Source organism: Ascidiella aspersa, chromosome 6 (assembly GCF_963924565.1).
Source record: "Ascidiella aspersa chromosome 6, kaAscAspe10.2, whole genome shotgun sequence".
NCBI classification, from domain to species: domain Eukaryota; kingdom Metazoa; phylum Chordata; class Ascidiacea; order Phlebobranchia; family Ascidiidae; genus Ascidiella; species Ascidiella aspersa.
This window is the reverse complement of record NC_139452.1, coordinates 10,627,741-10,647,047: the sequence shown is the minus strand read 5'-3', so window position 1 is coordinate 10,647,047 and position 19,307 is coordinate 10,627,741. Positions and strand designations below refer to the sequence as shown.

The 19,307-nt window shown below is 35.7% G+C and overlaps 3 protein-coding genes and 1 pseudogene across 4 annotated transcripts; 2 read left to right on the top strand and 2 right to left on the bottom strand.

The window, feature by feature from the left end:
- Positions 1-5,340: 5,340 nt before the first annotated feature.
- Positions 5,341-7,536, top strand: LOC146139677 (L-serine dehydratase/L-threonine deaminase-like). The gene is made up of 3 exons (XM_083392056.1): positions 5,341-5,973; positions 6,182-6,306; positions 6,925-7,536. Exons 1-3 carry the CDS (start codon positions 5,348-5,350, stop codon positions 7,113-7,115), a joined length of 942 nt encoding a protein of 313 aa, XP_083248182.1. The 5' UTR covers positions 5,341-5,347; the 3' UTR covers positions 7,116-7,536.
- A 1,529-nt stretch (positions 7,537-9,065) lies between these two features.
- Positions 9,066-10,931, bottom strand: LOC146139676 (SCAN domain-containing protein 3 pseudogene; annotated as a pseudogene).
- A 2,648-nt stretch (positions 10,932-13,579) lies between these two features.
- LOC146139675 (uncharacterized) lies at positions 13,580-16,042 on the top strand. 2 transcript variants are annotated; one of them, XM_083391359.1, is made up of 3 exons: positions 13,580-14,022; positions 14,278-14,445; positions 14,926-16,042. In XM_083391359.1, the coding sequence occupies exons 2-3, from the start codon at positions 14,295-14,297 to the stop codon at positions 15,477-15,479; spliced, it is 705 nt and encodes a 234-aa protein (XP_083247485.1). In that variant the 5' UTR covers positions 13,580-14,022; positions 14,278-14,294; the 3' UTR covers positions 15,480-16,042. The 2 variants fall into 2 exon arrangements, with proteins under 2 accessions (XP_083247485.1, XP_083247484.1); XM_083391358.1 differs by having other exon boundaries at positions 14,287-14,445; positions 14,926-16,041.
- Positions 16,043-16,172: 130 nt separating this feature from the next.
- Positions 16,173-17,614, bottom strand: LOC146139674 (superoxide dismutase [Cu-Zn]-like). The gene is made up of 2 exons (XM_083391360.1): positions 17,482-17,614; positions 16,173-16,693 (listed from the first exon to the last, which is right to left on the bottom strand). Exons 1-2 carry the CDS (start codon positions 17,564-17,566, stop codon positions 16,326-16,328), a joined length of 453 nt encoding a protein of 150 aa, XP_083247486.1. The 5' UTR covers positions 17,567-17,614; the 3' UTR covers positions 16,173-16,325.
- Positions 17,615-19,307: the final 1,693 nt, after the last annotated feature.

Below are 19,307 nucleotides of genomic sequence, written 5' to 3'. Positions count from 1 at the left end.
AAGGCCAATACTTAATCTTGAAACTCAATAGATTCTGCGGCCCATTAAATTATTTCAAGTGTCAATGCGGCCCACTATAATAAAATGTTGGACATCCCTGGCCTAAGCCCTAAGAGGTGGTATATAACACGTCCAACTATAGATTTAGCTGTATGACTAATATTTTGCATCGTGTCTTGTCTGTACTGTTTGTCTTCGGACGTCTTAACTTTAAATGTTTGGTTTAGGAAATTCCTTACATCTTCGTGCTCAACTGCCTCGAGACTTATTTCACCGTTCTTCGCTGATTCTTCGCCACTTTATTTGCCTTTGAAACGACAAATAAACATTTTTTAGTAGGCTCATATTCTTCGATTGGTAAAAAATTTCAAAAATTTCGTCAAAAATTTTCTAGTTATAGGTCAAAAATTGTCAAAATATTTTCAAGTCAAAATTAATTTAAAATGCACAAATATTGTTTACAAAATTAAAAATAAACGCTAGTCAGATTTTTGAAACTGTCGTTTAGTTTAAATTTTATCAAAATTTAGTTTTGAACTACATTCAACAACCTTTTACCGGTATTATATTTTTTTATTACAGGTTTCTACGGTATATGCGAACCACCCTGGCCAGGTTTACCGCATTAAGTTCAGCTCTAATTTCGATTTTGCTTCGGAGAGTTGTGTATCGCTGATTTGGACCAATGTGTTGGACATTATTGTCCCTGTGTTTTGTCGCTTGTGATTTGCAATGATCTTATTTACTATTTCGACAACATGCTAGGTCTTAGATATAATTTTCTGCAATTATTTTCACCCTGTATTTCAACTGTTTTCAACATTTTTCTAAAATAACCAGCGTCTTGTTTTTCTTTGGCATTTTTATAGCTGTTTATCTTGTAGATATGACTAAAAATAGTTTTGCATAAACCTGAACAAATAACTAATTTGTATTTTACCGTAGTCAGTAAAACATCAAAAACGACGCATATAAACACTCATGCGGTGCTTCTTACAACAATACGATGAATAAATAGATGTATCCCTTAAATGTAAAAATTTGTCAAAATTTCAATTTTTTTTGCTCAAAACTTCTATTTTTTGTCTTAAACATAACGAGAAAGGTATCAAGAACTTCCCAAAGGATACAAAAAATATCGTGTTTTCAAATTGACGTTATCTATATATCTCAAGGGTAGTGTTATGTCCGATAATACTAGGTTGAAGATGATTCGATGAACAATAAATTTGTACATTACGTCATTGCCGGTATGTTATGCGACCCAATAAAGAGTTTTGTACATTAAAGGTATATTTTTGTAAATTATTGTACAGAAAATTTAAAGATGAAATATTTTACGACACTAAATCCAATTTAGGCATTATACCCTAAAATTATTTTCCAGTGCAATTAACCAAAAAAAAATTGTCGATATCGATCTTAACAAATCGAAAATGAACTAATAATACAGTATTAGTATTACAAAACACCCTTGACAACTAAAAAATGTAACAATAAAAAAATTTAAATGACGTTTTTAATAATTCGTAAGTGGAGTTGGGCCAAAAAACGAAATGCCAATTTACAATTACAGATGTGGAAAAGATGTTTTAAAAGTTGTACATCGTGATCCAACGACTTTTCGTACATGATATGTACGACAGTATAGCGTAAAACATCCATTGGGCCTTGAAACCTATATAACGGATAGCATCTGAACTAATGATCACGATTTACCGAGCTGTTTAACAGTTTTACAAAGGTGTTTATAGCGGGGAAATTTCTGTTTTGATAAATTAGTGGTGAACATTTATTCAGGTTAAAACTGTTTACTGTTTATGTTACGAAACACAAACAATAATCTAAAAACAAAAAACCGTATTAAATCTAAATCTTATACCGTACATGGTTCTCTGACTACATCGCTAGAAAATGGTATGCATTTACAATACTCACTAAGCTAAACCAGTTTGTTTAAAATTGCACACTTATAGGTAGGTACCGTACCTACCCTAACTTTATGTGGGCTACAACCATTGATTAAATAAACGATATGCGTCACACCAGCCTTTCAACAAGTGGCCCATTAAACATAGAAATCACGTGTTGAGGATGCGGAGCACAATGGTTTAAAAGGCTCCAGTCTTGTACAGCTGCCTTTTTCTTGAGAAAGCCATTTTATTGATCAAGAAACAGACTCTGGTAACAGCTGCAGTTCCTTACTGGATAGCCTACCTGCCAACTACATACCCAACTGTGTCAATTCTGTCATTAGCAGAATTCTGTCAACGGCGATACATATCTGGTTGTACTACTCTATAGTTATGTTATGTAGGCCTACATCAACAAATCGAAAGATTTCTCTAAATATCGCAATATATCCATTTTTATTAGAATTATTTATAATTGTAGCCTAAATATAGAAATAATCCAAAAGTACGGCCACGTTTTTTTTTTTCTGAACTGTGGTTATACTTCGGTGAAAAAAAATAAAAATGATGCCGGAACGCCGTAGCCTATAGGGGCAAAAATATGATTTTTGATTTTTTTGCCCTTTTTAAAACTATATTTAGGATTAATTAATTTAATTACATTAAATGAAAGATATATAAACAAAATAACGAAATTTAAGAATAAAAGGTAGATTAAAAATGCGTAAATATAAATGAACAAAATGGAGCCTAACCCAATTCTTCCCCAATTTTTCACCTTGCGGGCCTCCTTAATAATGTTGCGGAACCCTTTAATGCAGGGGTGTCCAACTCAAACATGCCGGCGTGCCAATTTTTATCTTATAACTTCTTCCCGTGCCAAATTTTCGTAACCAAACCAAACATAATAATAAAAGCGCTTTTTTACCAAAAAAAGAAAACAGTAAAAACGTTTATTTAAACTTGAAAAAAATGTCTAGTAGAAATGCGCATCACTACATCAAAGTGTTTTCGGTTAACTGACTTCTTGTTTTTTCACATCAAGCTATATAATATTATGTGAAAGCTAGCCTCCACACAGTATAATGTGACTATATCAAAAGTAATTGTTGGTTGTCGCGATTGCCGCGATTGTTTTATATTGTGAACAAACAATGGCAATTGGCTGTATAACAAACTTAGTATTTTCTGACAATTGGCTGAATAGCAAATTGAGCTTTTTTGGCAATTGACTAAATAACAATTTTAGTGTTTTTTGGGGGACTTGCGTGCCATTTTTTATTAGGTCGCGTGCCGCTTGTTGGACACCCCTGCTTTAATGAATAAAACGAGAAAATTAATAATATAGGGTGCAAAAGTTACTATAACATTAAGTTCGGTATGAATATACAAACTATAGTCTACATAGCACTGAACGGCGTGAACGCAAAGTGAACTCGTCTATATGCAAGTAAATCTCGGCCTTATCGCGCAAAGGACGAAAAATTGAGTTAACATGACGTATCGTGCCATGGCACGACAGACTTGGGTTTATATATTTCCTGAAAACGATCCGCAAAAACAAACACTTCGAAAAACACTAATCTTGCTTAACAATAATGGATGCACAAGTGTTGATGGATATTGAAATGTTACACTAAACTCCATAATAATCTCTGGAAAATTATAAGATGAGGCCTACATCAAATACTGCGCGTTCCACACGTTTTGATGATAGTCAAAACAATTTGTTTAACGCTACTGAAAGTTAGAAAAGGTGGTGGGCCGCACGTAAACATCAGGCGGGCCGCAATGCGACTCGCGGGCCGCTGGTTGGACATCCCTGCTTTAGCCTGATGTGTGGAAGCAGCATATAATCGGATGGCTTGTTATAAATTAACGAATTTATGTGCGTGACTGTGAAACATCTAATTGTTCGTCTTCGCAAACTAAAATTTTACATTTTGTTGAAACAAAATCGCAATTAATTTGTGAATATTTGAAATGGAACGACTAAATTCCCAACGGCTAAGCACGTCAAACATCTTTTACGTCCACTCAGTAACGTAAAACCTTAAGTTGTACAGCGCATTGTGTGATATTCAGCAAAATACGTAATCCTGGTACCATACTGCGTCCAACGTAAGTAAAATCTCGTTTGAAACTGAAAATTGGTTACAATTAAAACCGCCGCATTAATGGAGAAATTTTGCAAGCTCTACCTAAATTTTGCGCGGTAACAGACATCAAGAAGTTCTTAAACATATAAGTCTTAAGTTGAAAGCATTAAAACTTATTTCTATTAAGGCAATCGGTATGTTATGACTTTAATTTTGTTTGTAGGCTAACCCGTTGCATTTATCGATCCAGAATTATTAACAAACGTTACACTTTAAGTTGCAACAGCTATTGTTTACCTAAACTAAACTGCGTCATACGTGACAAAAATCCTTGAAAATAAAAATTGCTTAACGGTGACCGGTTTGCGACCGCGCTCGCTTACCTTCCTCAAAAAGATATCTCCCAGCACCGGAAGGATAATATCCATTTCAATTTTTTTTACTTACCACATACAAGAAAGAAATTTTTACATTTTTTTTGTAACCCTCAAATTGAAAATTCCGGGACAAATTGATTATCCGGCCGGGACACCGGGACAAGGCCTTACAACCGGGACTGTCCCCGCAAAACCGGGACGTATGGCAAGTCTACCTAATGGCCTCCCAGGGTTCCGCAGACCCCAGCTGAAGAACCACTACAATTAACATTTTGTCACTATTTAGTTAATTTTATTTAAACTGAGGTGCCAGTTGATCTTTTGTGAATGTTATCCCACTGATCTCTATGGTTTCAAGATCAGTGGTCATTTTAAAGTTGTTTATTTTATAACGTCGCTGTGACGGCATATTTAAATATTTTCATGCGTTCCAATAGAGTATTATTTTAGTTGCGCCTCTATTTCGGCGTAAAGTCTAGAAATACATTTAATTAAAGGATGCCATGCGTAGCTTATAATAACCTAACAGCAATAATATTAAGATATTTAAGGGGATTACCCAACCAAATAAACGTCTTTATTTATATTGTGAAAACAAATAGCTGTAGATTTGGTGCACTACATTTGCATTGCTGTTGGCCAAGATTGGAAATTTTGTATATTTCGCGGGAAAGGAATAACATGATGCAGCCCAGCTGTAAGCCACGCAAAATTAGGCATAAACTTTATTGCAGCCGCGCAATTTTAAGCCGCTTTTACATCTTTCGGAATTATTATCCAAAAGTTGAACACTAAGGTTTCCAATCTGGGTAGTACTTGTAAGTTCTCTGGCCAACTTTTACATTATGACTGTTTTCGAACTACACAATATCCTCAATCAAATTTTGTTGTATTTGTATACATAATACATGCTCTTTTTTTTGACACCCCTCTTTTCTTTTAGGGGCTATTTTCAGACATGAGTCTACATTTCAAAACGCCTTGTAGGCAAAGCAATGTACTTAGTAAGAAAGTTGGGTGCAAAGTCTATTTAAAATTCGAAAATTGTCAACCAAGCGGGTCATTTAAAATTCGAGGTGTCGGGTATATGTGCCAAAAATCTGTTGAAGCTGGTTGCAAGCAGCTGGTGTGTTCTTCTGGGGGCAATGCAGGTCTTGCTGCCGCCTATGCTGCCAATAAGCTTAACACTCCAATAACCATATTTGTCCCTAAAACCACCTCTGAATTAACTGTGAATCGCTTGAAAGAGGAAGGTGCCAACGTGAATGTAGTTGGGGCAGTGTGGGATGAGGCCAATGAGGCAGCCCTGCAGTTTGCAGAAAAAGATGGGTTTTCGTATGTTCCACCATTTGACCACCCTCTACTGTGGAAGGGCCACAGCAGTGTGATTTCCGAGCTTGAAGAAAAACCTGACTTGGTGGTCTGTTCTGTTGGAGGTGGTGGTTTGCTTTGTGGTGTTGTGGAAGGTTTGAAAGCGCGGGGATGGAATGACGTTGTTGTTCTAGCTGCAGAAACATTTGGAGCCGACAGTCTGAATAAAGCCATAAAAGCCGGACACTTGATAACTCTGCCAGGCATAGATAGGTAAGTATTTTGTATCTTTGTTAATCAATGTACTTATTGTAATTTTACTCAGAGGAATCACATTTATAAATCTGGTTCCATATTAAAATAATTAAAGTATTCAGTGTTTGACAGCTGTTTCATTTTTATTTTACAACCGCCATAATTCGTCTTAATTTACTAAACTTGTATAAACATGGTATTTAACTTTTTTATTTGTCATTAACAGCATCGCCAAATCGCTTGGAGCCAAAACTGTGTGTCAAGCAGCATTAGATGCTTTCAAGAATCACCCTCTTGTCTCTTGTTGTGTGTCAGATAAAGATGTGGTTTCAAGCATGTGCCAGTTCCTAGGTGAATACAACTTTGATGAAGTTATTAATTTGTATTAAATTGGACTTTTACCATGGCATAGTCTATATCAGTGGCTTTCAACGAGGGTTCCGCTAGTACAGTCAAGGGGTTCCGCAATTTCTAGATTGTTTAGCTAATTGAGTTGTGTTTATTACACTGAGGTTCCTTGACCCAGTGGAATTATTGCACTGGGGTTTCTCGAGTCAGTGGAATGTTTCCATAGGGTTCCACTCCAGCAAAAAGGTTGAAAAGCACTGGTCTATATACTACCCAATGCCTTAAATCAGTGGTTCCTAACCTTTTTGGCTTGCGGAACCAACCTTTTTTGGCTTGCGGAAAGAAATTATAAATAGTTCGTGGCCCCTTGCTTGTATTTTTGCTGAGTGGTTTACTGTAACGTTGCTATAAACGAGATTGAAACAGCACATTGACTGTGCAACAAGAAGCTTACTAATTAAGTAATAAAATGAATCCTAAATAATTTAACCTATCTCTTGGCGCCCTTAAGCATTAAAAAAAGAACCCTAGAGAGCTGCGGCACCCCTCCGGCTGAGAACCACTGCCTTAAATAGTTGGTTTAAGAATATTTTTAAACTAAATTAATTGCTCTGTTTATAGATGATGAAAAAGTTCTAGTTGAGCCAGCTTGTGCTGCTTCTTTGTCTGTTTTCTACAACGACTATTTCCTTGAACTACAGAATGAAAATGAACTGCTTAAAAAAGTGCAAAACATTTTAGTAATAGTTTGTGGGGGAACACAAGTAACAACACAATTGTTGGAAAAGTGGAAAAAAGATTTTTGTTGCTGATCAATTTACAGTTGTTCCCTTAGAAAAAAAGTTCATTTAAAATTAAAAAAATCCTCTTATCTGTTTCTTTTTAATTTGAATAAATTTTTTATCAAATATTTTTTATTCCTCCATTTTTATTTGTGTGATATATGGTTTTAATTTGTTTGTATGTTTGCACTAATCAGGTGCCAAATCCAACCTTCACCTTGCAATAGTGACATAGCTGTACCCATATTGCTATTTAATTCAATTAACTAAATACCTCAATAGCTTTTCCAAACCTTTCCTATGGATTCTCAGTTTGCTTTAGTTTAATCTTATGTTACTTTAATTGTGAGCCCGTTTGAGTTTCATAAACAAAGCTCACTTAATGGATGGGTGTAAGTTTGATATGCCTTGTGCTGGCAGGTGGCAGCATACACATATACATTTATGTGATGATAACTTACTTCTAGGCCACAATAACGGTATTTTGTTTAATAACACTTTGGGTGATGTACTTTTTTAATATTATTAAAGTTTTTAAAATCAGCATTCCGTTTCTTGTGCAGTTTAGTATATCAGCCAAGATACTAATTCTGCGTGCAGTTGGTTTCGTCTAGCTTAGTGTTTTTTAACGTTTATTAAACCGAGCCCCCATTTGGTAATTGTCATGCGCTTTCGCCCCCCTACAACAACCAATTGAGTATTTTTTAATTACATATTAGATAGACAACATAAAAAATAGTAAAGTGCTTCGTTGGTCGCACGTAGCTCGAAAACTGTTCAGTTTATTTGGTTGATCTAACTAAAAACAGGTGGCCAAACTATAATTTGCATAGGACCGTTATATCTTTTATGGACGTTATATCGTCGCAAAACATGCAAAGGTACTCACAGCGACTTTGTGCTAAAAATAATTGTTAACGAACCAGGAAAAAAACAAGTAAATATAACAGACCTTTTTGAAGTTTGAATCGTAAAGTTGGGCAAAAAAACAGAGTTTGCACAGGCGTAGTAGTGGTGCCCAACCCAATTGCACAACTTACAACTATAGCATATTGTCCCGACTAAATATAGCCGTGACTGGTCGTAAAATGTAGCATTCATATAGCCCAGCAACTGAAAAACTATTAAAAATAAGGAGCGAAGCTCGCAAATCCATGAACAATGTCTTCAGTCATCTACACGTGTAATTTTAATGTACAGTGTATGATATCATAACAAAAAACAGAATGAACACCAAACTAAACCATTAAAATCACTACATAAAGTTAAATATTGACTAAGAGCTCGCGAGTATTATATATTTTTGTTTCTTACTTCGATATACTCCGCTGACAAAAAAACAAACCTAGATGAAAAAAGTCGACAAGATTAATAAAAATACGTAAAACTGCAATAGACACATCTGCCCAAAAAAGCTCGGTGACGTAAGAGAATGTCTGGGGAACTGGCAAAATATTTAAGACCTTCATCAGAAGAAGAAATTGTCCGCGTTTTAAAGAATCTATTTGATCGGTTTCAACAAGAGATGTCAACACGTTCTTCACGACTAAAAGACCTGAACAATAAATTTGGATATTTGTTGGACGTCAAGACTCTTCTATCCGACACAGACGAGGATGCAATATGCATCGAAATTGTGTAGATTTTGAGAATTTCTACGACACGGACATCAATGGCAACGAACTTTTCACTGAAATTGGTGATTGCCGAATGCTTATTAGTAATCGAACTGAAATTCTACCAGAAACTCCTTTTGGAGTCCTTTAGAGCAGTGGTTCCCAACCTTTTTATTCCCACGGACCATTTGGCGATTGACAATTTTACCGCGGCCCACAAGAGGACTGATAGTTTATATTTAATATTATGTCGGCTTAATTACACAACTTCAGTTTTATTTGTATATTTAGTACAAAACCCTGTCAAACGAAAACAATAAAAATAATAATAATAAAAATGATTTTGTTAACAATTTAACAAAAATCAATGTGAACCTTGCGCTTGCTTCTCCGCAATCAGTCTGTTCCATCTAGGAGTAATTGGAGACAATGACACTCGTAGCGTGTCGCTTATCTCAAGCTTACTTCGATGCTTTGTTTTTGTTACTGTCATCGCAGAAAACCCCACTTCACAGAAATAGGATGTCGGAAATGGCAATAAGCATTTTAATGCTGCTGTAGCAATCGCAGGGTATTCGGCCATGACTTTCATCCAGAACTCCGTCAAAGTTTTTTCCTCAAACATAGATTTAAGGTCACCATCATTTTTGATCTCTAATAATTTGGCTTCCTGTTCTACAGACATGCTTAATTCCACTGGTTTATTGACAAATGGGTTGCGGATCCATTCTTTGCCATTTCGGGGGTCTTTAGAAGTCGGAAAGTAACGCTCGAACTCTTTTAAAAGCATTGATAAGTGATCGTGTATCAACTGTGAGATTGATGATTCAGTTTCAGTCTCGGTCAAAAACACAGTTAATGTATGAAACATGTCCAAGATGTCTTTGTCCAGGCGTTTTAACCATAGCTCTAACTTGGCTTTGAATGCAGCAATTTTGTCTGCCAAACTGAAAACTGTTTTCATTTTTCCTTGGAGTGACAAATTAAATTCGTTAAGCAGGCTGAATATATCACACAGGTAAGCCAATTTGGCAATCCATACGTTGTCACTAAAATGAACTGCAAGCGGAGATTTCTTTTCTTCAAGAAATTTTTTCAATGGCTCTCGTAATTCAAAAACCCTGTTTAGTGATTTTCCTCTGGATAACCATCTTATTTCTGTGTGTAAGAGAAGGTGTCTGTGATCTGCGTCCATCTCCTCACATAGCTGTGCAAAAAGACGCGAATTAAGAGCGTGAGCTTTAATGTGGTTAATAACTTGAACCGCGTCCTTCAATACATTGTTAAATTCATGCGACATTTTACGGCTTGCCAGCATTTCTCTGTGAATGATACAATGAGTAGATTCACTCCCTGGTGCAACCTCTTTAATCCGTGAAGTTAAACCCGAAATTCGACCAGTCATGGCAGCAGCTCCATCTGTACATATACCAACACAAAATGACCATTTTAATTTCATTGATATATAATTATCCATTGCCTTGAAAAGTTCGGCTCCTGTGGTCTTTGTTGACAAAGATAGAATACATAGCAAATCTTCATGTACATTCTCCTGATATAGATATCGCACATAAACAAGAAGTATTGCCTTGTTGTCGACATCTGTTGATTCATCTACTTGGAGTGCGTACCACGGTGACAAATTAATCCTCTCTAATAATTGTTCCTCGATGTCTTTGGCTATATCTTGAATGCGCCTACTGACAGTGTTATTCGACAAAGGCACATGTTCTATCTTTTTAACAGCATTTTCTCCTAGAAGTTCACGGCAAATATCTTTAGTGGAAGGCAAGATTAATTCTTCTCCTATGGTAAATGCCTTTTTTACCTTAGCAATACGGTTAGCCACCAAATATGATGCTGTCAATGCTTTTTCATTTATTGATGTGGAAGCCCTTAGAAATGTCTTCTGTTTCTCGTGTTCCCTTTTCTTTCTCTCAAAATAATCGAGAGGCTTTTCTTTTAAATTAGGGTGATTGGTGTTCAAGTGGCGAATCAGTTTTGAGGGTTTCATGGCATCATTAGAAAGCTGTTTACCGCATACTAAGCAGAGTGGGTTTGGTTTGTGCGAATCGCCTGTCGATATAAATCCATATTTTAAATATGATTCTTGGTATTGTCTGTTCAAATCTTTAATTTTCTTTGATTTTAAGGTGCCTTCATCTCTTTCTTCTATTGGCCTTTTGCCCGGTACAAGGAAACTTTGTAATGACATCTGCTTGGTGTTCATTGTTTCAAATTAGTAAGTTAAATTTAGCTGTAACATTCTTATAACTAGAAAATGGAGATAACTGAAATAAAATAATACGGTTATAGAAAATGAGATAACAGTTATTATCAGGGCTGTGAATTTAAAGGGAATATTTGGCATATATTAAAGGGCATATTTTCACAGCCCTAGTTATTATATAATGCAGTGATTGATGGAGAGCATGATACCGGGCATAACACACACAACCACCCCGGAACACTGCCAAATACCTACTGAGCAAAGACCACAATTCAGAACAGTACCACTATACAGATTGCACAGTCTGGACACTCGAAATAACAAAATTTTAATAAGAAGGTATCAGTTGATCCACGGACCACCACGAATTGTTCCGCGGACCAACAGTGGTCCGCGGACCACAGGTTGGGAACCACTGCTTTAGAGTTTTTTGGCTTCATTTTGTTTTATGGGGATGACGTATTTCCGAATCTGCGAATTTCACTACAAATTCTGTTAACAATAGCAATTTCAATTGCAAGTTGCAAGCCGTCGTTCAGCAAATTAAGACTTATTTTGTTGTATCTGCGTGCATTAATGGGGCGGATTGTCTCAGTGACCTTGCTATTCTTAGCGTTGAAAGAGAAACATTGGAAACAACAGATTTCGACACTAATAAACAAAATCAATTTAATTTACTGCAATGTACTAGTTTAGTTTATAGTGAAATATAGAGTGGCACGAGCGCCCACTTAAATTTTGATGTTTTTGTGCGCCGAAAAACCACGATCTAGGAAATAGTTCGACTTTACTTTGCGCCGAAGGTCCAATTAATTGGAAATATTTTTGTTTTAAAACAAATCAACCCATTTAAGACAGTTATTAAAATCAGTTAACGTGGTCTCACCGAAGGAACAAAAAACGGAATCTTTACAGCGGCAAATTACTCTTTGAAAAAGGCAGCATATGGGGCCCGGAGGTCATACATTAAGTTTGACACACGGAATATTCTCAAATTTTAGACAAGCAAACTGGCCAAATACTTAGGTTTTACTTATTGAAAGTTCATTGGTAGTATAGCCTATACCAGTGATTCCCAAACTTTTTTTCTCGCGTACCAATTTGAGCTTTTGTACCATGTTCATGTACCACCTAAGACCAGGTTAGAAATACATTGATTTAAATAGCTTATTGTTGTTTGGAGTACTTTGTTAGTGTCTTGGCGTCTTCAACAGTTTTTCGGGTTTATGCAAAAGTCAAGAAAATACTTAGTTGATATTTTGGTCATTTCAAAAAGAAAACTATAAAAATGCCAAAGAAAACGGTTATTTTAGAAAAAATGAGATGTAAACAATTGAAATGCAACGTAAAACTAATTGCACAAAATTAACCAAGACCTAGTTATTGAAATAGGAAATTGGATAATTGCAAATCACACGCAAAGAAAGACAACAAACTGTTCAATCCGTTTGTCCAAATCAGAGAGACCTCGGTGGTTAATTTGTAAACGATTTATGTTCATTTTTATTCGATTTTGACTTGAAATAATTTTGACAAGTAAAAAAAATAATCGCCCTAATCATTTTACATACGACAATACTACACTGCTGGTATGAGCTCGTACAGTACTGCATACACATTAAACCAGCCAACAATTAGCATTTTATTATCTTGAACAAGATAAGTGTTACGTCATAAACGTGCGAAACCGAAAATTAAATGTAACTAAAACGCAGCATGGCAAATTACCCAATCTGAAAGTCTTAAAAGTTGAGAGTTTTCGCAATTTTATACGTATGCTGAAAATCGTCGCGTACCACCTGAAAGACTCTCGCGTACCACCGGTGGTACGCGTACCACAGTTTGGGAACCACTGGCCTATACCTATAGCACACGCAAAAATCTTAAAATACGCAAAATGCGATTACATGTATAATTGTATATTGAAACAGGTTTAGTGTTAAAACTAGTGTTAAGACAGCTTGGTTTCAACAGAACGTGCAAAAGAACGTTTTTTAGAACTTTTTATGTTATTTTGTTTTATAAAGGTCTTGTGGGCCGCGCTTTATGGTCATGAAGATCACACGTTGGTCGTCAAATCAACACCCCGGATATAGATTTCACGGGCTGCAAGTCACGACATCATAGTATTATTTGCGCATCCTCAATAAGTCAAACACAGTAGGTTAGTTTTTGTTTAATTTGTTATGCCATAAATCAAGTAATCATAGAAAAATCCACTAATCTTAGTTGAACTCGTGCGCAAATAAGCAATGGCAGTAAAATACAATCGCGCAAAGCGTAAAATAAAATTAAGATTTGGTTAAATTTAAATTTTGATTAGCTTAGAAATTGACTTTTAGGTTTTAAATTCATCACTGTTTGGGACCACAGCCAAAGGTTGAGTGTAGATTTGTATTTTGTAGTGGTGTGCAATTTAAAAAAAAAATAAAACACTCAAGGAATTTTACAGGTTATTAGACAAAATTACCAAGCATCTGATTTACTTTTTTGTTTTGTTCGTAGCAAAATACTTTTTTATTTTATTACGACAACCTTCATGAAAAACATTGTACAAAGTTGTCCGCCAAGTGGCCTAATTTAGTTGCTAAGTGTCTACAGCGTAGCATGAAGAAGCATTTATTTATTTCACAAGAGTTTACGAAGACGACCACTTGACATGTGTTAAGAGACTTTTGCCCATACTAGGTATTTTTCGTGCAAAATAATTGTGACAGTGGTTTAGTAAAAATGCATAAAATTGTAGTAAAAGGCTCTCTAAACAAGTAACTCTTGAATCTTTTTAGATCCTATACCACAATTATTAAATCAACGCACAATATTTGGTTTAGGGTGCAACTTAGCGTTTGGGTATAGGTAGGTCAAGTATTGTTATATTCAATATTTATTATTAATACTTTCTGGCTCAACCCAAACTCGCACCCTAACCCATATAATGTGCGTTGTGGTAAGATTTTAGACCAGCGCCCGACTATTTAATACTGTATGGCTTTTTTCATAAAAAAGTTAATAATGTTGTGAAGTTTTTATTTAAGCTTTAGCCTAACTGGAATTCACGTCGTCAGGTTAAAAGTTATCATCCATTATTAAGGTAAGATAAAGCAAGAACAATCCATGTTAACATCATTTTATTGAACTTTTAGCCTGGTAGTTTTTTTCTTTATTTAAACAATAAACATTACACAATGTTTGCTTTGGGTTGCCATGGTTAATAGCTAAAAATTAAAGTCAAGTTCTATCAGGATTTCTTTTTCTAGTTTTATAAACCTTTGTTCAAAAAGCTAACCAAATTACTGAGGCCTAATTTTGTTATAGTAGCTCACTATATAAACATGTAAAATGCTAGTTTGTGCAGGAATTGAGATGGAAGTTTCCAGTCTCAGCAGCAGAAAAGTGGTAAGTACAAGTGCCGTTGACAAATTAAAGAAGAAGAGAAGAAAAAAACGAAAACTCAAGGAAGGAAAGCGGTCATCTGCATCCAGTACATCAGCCACCGGAAGTCCAGACTCATTGGGTGAGTTTATTTCCCATTATAAAAAGTTTTTGATCTTGGTAAATTCTTATATGTTCCTCAGATTACCAAAATAGCTTCTGTGTGTGTAAACAACGAGTCAAAGTGGAAAAATTGTACCTTTGATGAGTAGGCTAGTCATGAATGGATGGTGTTATTTTCCACTACAACAATTGATATAATGGATGTCTAACTGTCTATATACCAGTAGTTCTCATTGGTAACAGTAACAAGAGACAATATTTTAAGTCAATTTAACCAAACTATATTTAGGGTAGGCAGCAGATTGTAGCACTAATATTTAGTCATAAAAATTTAAACTTCACAAAGTCAGATTAGTTTAAATCAACCAAAACATAAAATGATTTAATTTTAAGACACTTTGTAGAATAATTTTATAGGTAAGCTAGCTAGTTTATTATTATTTAACACAGGATTGCCTCAATTAAAACTACCAACTGTTGTTGTTTAATCTGAATTCAGGCCGTCCAAGAAAATCAAGATCCACATACTCCTGTCCATCTGTTATAAGTCCAATAAAGGCTTGCAAGGAAAGAGATGAAATTGAAGAAGTCTGTCAAAATTTTAATGACAGTCTACGGTGGCTGCCGTACATAGTCACCTACTCGCAAACAGTGCCTCCAAAATCAAGCAATTCAAGACTTTGTAGCCCTATTGTGTCAAAAATACTAAACTCCCCAGTCGGTGTAAGTGAAACCCTGGAAGAAGAGGAAGAGAGGATTGCGCTGTACAAGATGAACAGAAGAAAAAGGTACCTTGCTGCCCAACAGGCTCTATTAAGTCTATACCCAGATGCTAACATTTATGCTGGAGCAAGCAATGTTGAAGGCAAACACAAGGAATGTGATACCAACATTGATAGACAAAGATCAAATCACCTGATGACTCCACACAGTGACATGAAAAACGATGTCAGTGATTCCATTTGCAATTTTGAATCAAAATCCTATGAACTGGCAGTAACATCAATGGCTACCCATGTAGAAGCACCACCAGTAACGCAAGCCATTTCTTGAAAAAGCTGTTTTCTGTTGTTAAACTTTGTTTACAAATAAAGCAATATTTCTATTTAATAAATTGTACAATTGTGCTATACCACAACTTAACATTTTTATAGTTTATTTGAAGCTCTTGTGGACCCATATTTTTATTTAGTTTTTTTTTAAAGTGCAAATTGCACACAGTCACATACCTTTTATTCACAAAGTGGTTGCTAAAATTTTAACCAGGGCTAATTTAGTCACCTTCAGCAGGGCTGCTCCTGGGTCAGGTTGACCATTGTTTAAGTTGCACAACACAATAGTCTCAGATTTCCTCGCACTGTCCTATGTTTTCTTATCTTATGTGAAGCCTTCTATAGACTACTAGTTGTATTTACCCTTTTCTGGCTTGAATCTTTGGTTGCCAATTACACTTTTACCTAGGCTTTTTGTGTTGTTTTAATATTAAATCAAAAATGTACTGTGTAAATAATAAAGTATTTGCACTTACTTTGTAACATACATAATTTTTTATGTTAGAAAGGTTTACCTACCCTCAAAGGCCAAAACTTGTTTTGAATTTTTAATTAAGCTTCCTGAAAAAGTTTATATAAGCAGTACTTTTTTTTTGTTTTTTAGTCTACCTTTCTTTACAAACTGCAGATGTCAATTTTTTTACAGAAACTATTTTTAGAAGTGAATATTTTTGTTGCAGGAAAACTATACAAGTTTTGTGTTAAAGAGAGTATTTTTAAAGTGAAAATTGAAGCTTTATTAACAACGACTTTGCAACACACGATTAATCAATTGGAATTCACACTGTATATTAGTCATATCTCTAGAATATACACCTAAACATAACAGATCACTGAGAACAAACATTTATTTCTTCATAATTCCAATAACGCCGCAAGCCACTCTTCCTCCAGCATGTCCAGTTTTTTTGCTGTCTGCATGACCTCCCAGGCCAAGGTCGTCTTTGTCAGCATGCACGACAACAGCTCTTCCAATGACCGAGTTTGCTCCACTTAGGGAGACTAAGCTATCTGTCATGTTGACTTCAGCAACCCCTTGTTCGTCTGCTGTGATGTTTCCCAGGTCGCCAAAATGCCTTTCCACCATTTCTGGCCCCCCGTGTTCCTTACCTTCAGGGTTGAAATGACCACCAGTACTTGTGCAGCCACCGCTATGATCGCCAAACTCGTGAATGTGAAAGCCATGCTCACCAGGTGTCAGATTTTTCACTTTGCCTGCTCCCACACAAGAGGTAAAAGAACTATGTAAGTTCAAGTTTTTTTTTCATTGTTCACTTGTTTTACATAGTCTCATATGCACAGCTGTCTAAACGTTTGTGTTTGAACAGAATAAGTATACAAAAGGTAGAGTTCATCTAAAAAAATGCACTGGTGTTTATTTGTGTATCACAATGAAAGTAGTAGGTCCACATTTTTTAACCAAAGAGCAGAGTGCTGAATATGAGCACTGGTACCTAATTGACGGTTTTAATTGGCAATATTATCACATTTATAAGCTAATTTTCTAACTTAAAATTATAATAGAAGACTAAACGATACACAAAAATGTATGGACAACACTTATAACAGCCAACATGTTCTTCAGATGAAGTGCTAAAAGTTTCTACCACAGAAACATCCATAGGCGCTGAACGTGGGTGTGCAGAGCGTGTTTAAGACGCCCTGCTAGAACAAAACGCCTTGGGATTCGACCAGCTTATCAATAATTGTGCTTTACTTCACCAAAGGCATACAAAACTTTCCCAAATACTATATAGACACACGACAATGAAACCCCAAAATACATTTTTAAATTATACGCAAATGTAATTTTTAAATGTTACGTTTGGCCCGTTTTAGTGGAAATGGTTTTAGCCTAAAGGTGTATAAGAAAGTTATTATAAGGAAAAGGTTTGCTTCAGTTAACACATGTTATCTAACGCATACAATTTTCATGTAATAAAGAAGCAATTTTGCACTGGTTAGTAAAAAATACGAGCCTATGGAACAACCAATTTGCTTACCTTTGATGCTGCATTGATCTCCCTCTTGATGAAACTCGATAGTGCCATAATCGCCAGTAAGAACACAAATACCTTGGAGGACCATTTTTTGCGTGATTAATATATTAGGTTAAACCCAGACTATGAAATATCTGTAATATAATAATTAAAACTTTTCAATTGCACTTAGGAATGTACAAAATAAACTTATACAAAGATATGAATTAAAATTAAATGTTGCATCATGCTATTTTAGTACCAGACATCAACATGCATACAGTGTATGCAAGATTATAACATTATAAAAAATACTGTGCATGCATTATTATTCAGTACAATGACAAAGTAAACACACATTTCACCAAACTTTTTTCCCATGTAGTAACAAGAACAGAGCTAAAAAATACATAAAAACACCACATGAATTTTATTCTGTTTTCTTGGATAATTAACATTAAGATAACGTATAACGTATTTTAAATCGAACAAACCATCATGTTAATTTTCCCACAAACATTTTCCTTTCACCCAGACTTGTTTTATACTACAAGTTTTTATTAGCTCAGGGTTTTTAATGAGGTTTCTAGGTTTTCCACTTTTATCTAACGGTACATTAAGTACAACAAAATCTGCCTGAAATCCTGCTTTAATTTTTCCCTTGTATTTTTCTGCCTTATCAGCGAATGCAGATCCAATGGTGTAAAGATTAATAGCTTCTTCAAATGTTAAACATTCTTTTTCAATAAAGGGCCTTCCATCATTAAACATTAAATCAGGCCTAAAAATTGCATCATAGATTCCTTGTAAAGGGTTGATGGTCTCGACTGGAGCATCACTGCTTCCACCACATGGAATTCCCTTCTTGATTAAAGTCCGCCACGGATAAATACATTGCTGCAAGGATTCCGGCAAGCGATTTCGGATCTGCTTGGAATCTGTTGGAACAAATGATGGCTGGAGAGTTGGTACTACTCCATTTTTTAGCATTCTGTTCAGAAGCTCAGAACGCAATATTTGACAGTGGACAAAGATGGTGCGGTTTTCAGGAGGCACTTTGCATTTTTCCAAATAATTTAATGCCACTTCGGCAGCCCTGTCGCCTATAACATGAATTTCCATTCTAAATCCAGCCTTGGTAACTTTGTTAAACGCTAATTCAATTTCAGTGTCAGTTAACAACATGACTCCACAATTACTGTCGCTACCAACGTAGGGTTGAGTCAAGGCTGCAGTTTGGGTATTTAAAGCGCCATCCAAAAATATTTTTACACAGTCACAGGAAAGATTATTGTAGGACTCATAAGGCTTGGAAGGAAAATTATCAGTATCTATATCAACATACCAAGCAGAAAAATAGCAATGTATTGGTAGTTGGTTGTCCTTTGCAAGTTCAACATATTCATTCCAACTGCACTGGTCAACTGTGTGCACACTGGTAAGTCCAACTTTGACACATTCATTTAGTGCTGCTTTTATGTTAGTTTTTTTCTGCTCACTCGTTATGGAAGGAATTACCTTGGCCATCAAATGAACACCTCCGTCTTCCCTTAAAACACCAGTTGGGTGACCAGCTTTTGGATGATTAGCAGGAAAACGATCGATAACACCATTTTCTGGATCTGGAGATTTATCACTTATATGAGCTAGTTCAAGTGCCTTGCTATTGGCTACTAATATGTGCAGGCAAACCCTGTGAAGCACAACTGGATGGCCCTTACTAACCTTATCTAAATCTTCACAAGTCGGCATACGGTCCATTAAGTCATGATCCCAACCAAAGCCAACAAGCCAATCGCTTTCAGTGGGTAGATCATTAATCTTGCAGGCTAAACGGCTCTGTAATTCTG

Bases quoted from the DNA above. Each gene is read 5' to 3' on its own strand.
- LOC146139677 (XM_083392056.1), top strand. From the start codon at position 5,348: ATGAGTCTACATTTCAAAACGCCTTGTAGGCAAAGCAATGTACTTAGT. The intron at 5,974-6,181 runs GTAAGTATTTTG...TGTCATTAACAG, and splicing joins ACTCTGCCAGGCATAGATAG to CATCGCCAAATCGCTTGGAG. The intron at 6,307-6,924 runs GTGAATACAACT...CTCTGTTTATAG, and splicing joins AAGCATGTGCCAGTTCCTAG to ATGATGAAAAAGTTCTAGTT.
- LOC146139675 (XM_083391359.1), top strand. From the start codon at position 14,295: ATGGAAGTTTCCAGTCTCAGCAGCAGAAAAGTGGTAAGTACAAGTGCC. The intron at 14,446-14,925 runs GTGAGTTTATTT...ATCTGAATTCAG, and splicing joins CGGAAGTCCAGACTCATTGG to GCCGTCCAAGAAAATCAAGA.
- LOC146139674 (XM_083391360.1), bottom strand. From the start codon at position 17,566: ATGGTCCTCCAAGGTATTTGTGTTCTTACTGGCGATTATGGCACTATC. The intron at 16,694-17,481 runs GTAAGCAAATTG...GTGTGGGAGCAG, and splicing joins AGATCAATGCAGCATCAAAG to GCAAAGTGAAAAATCTGACA.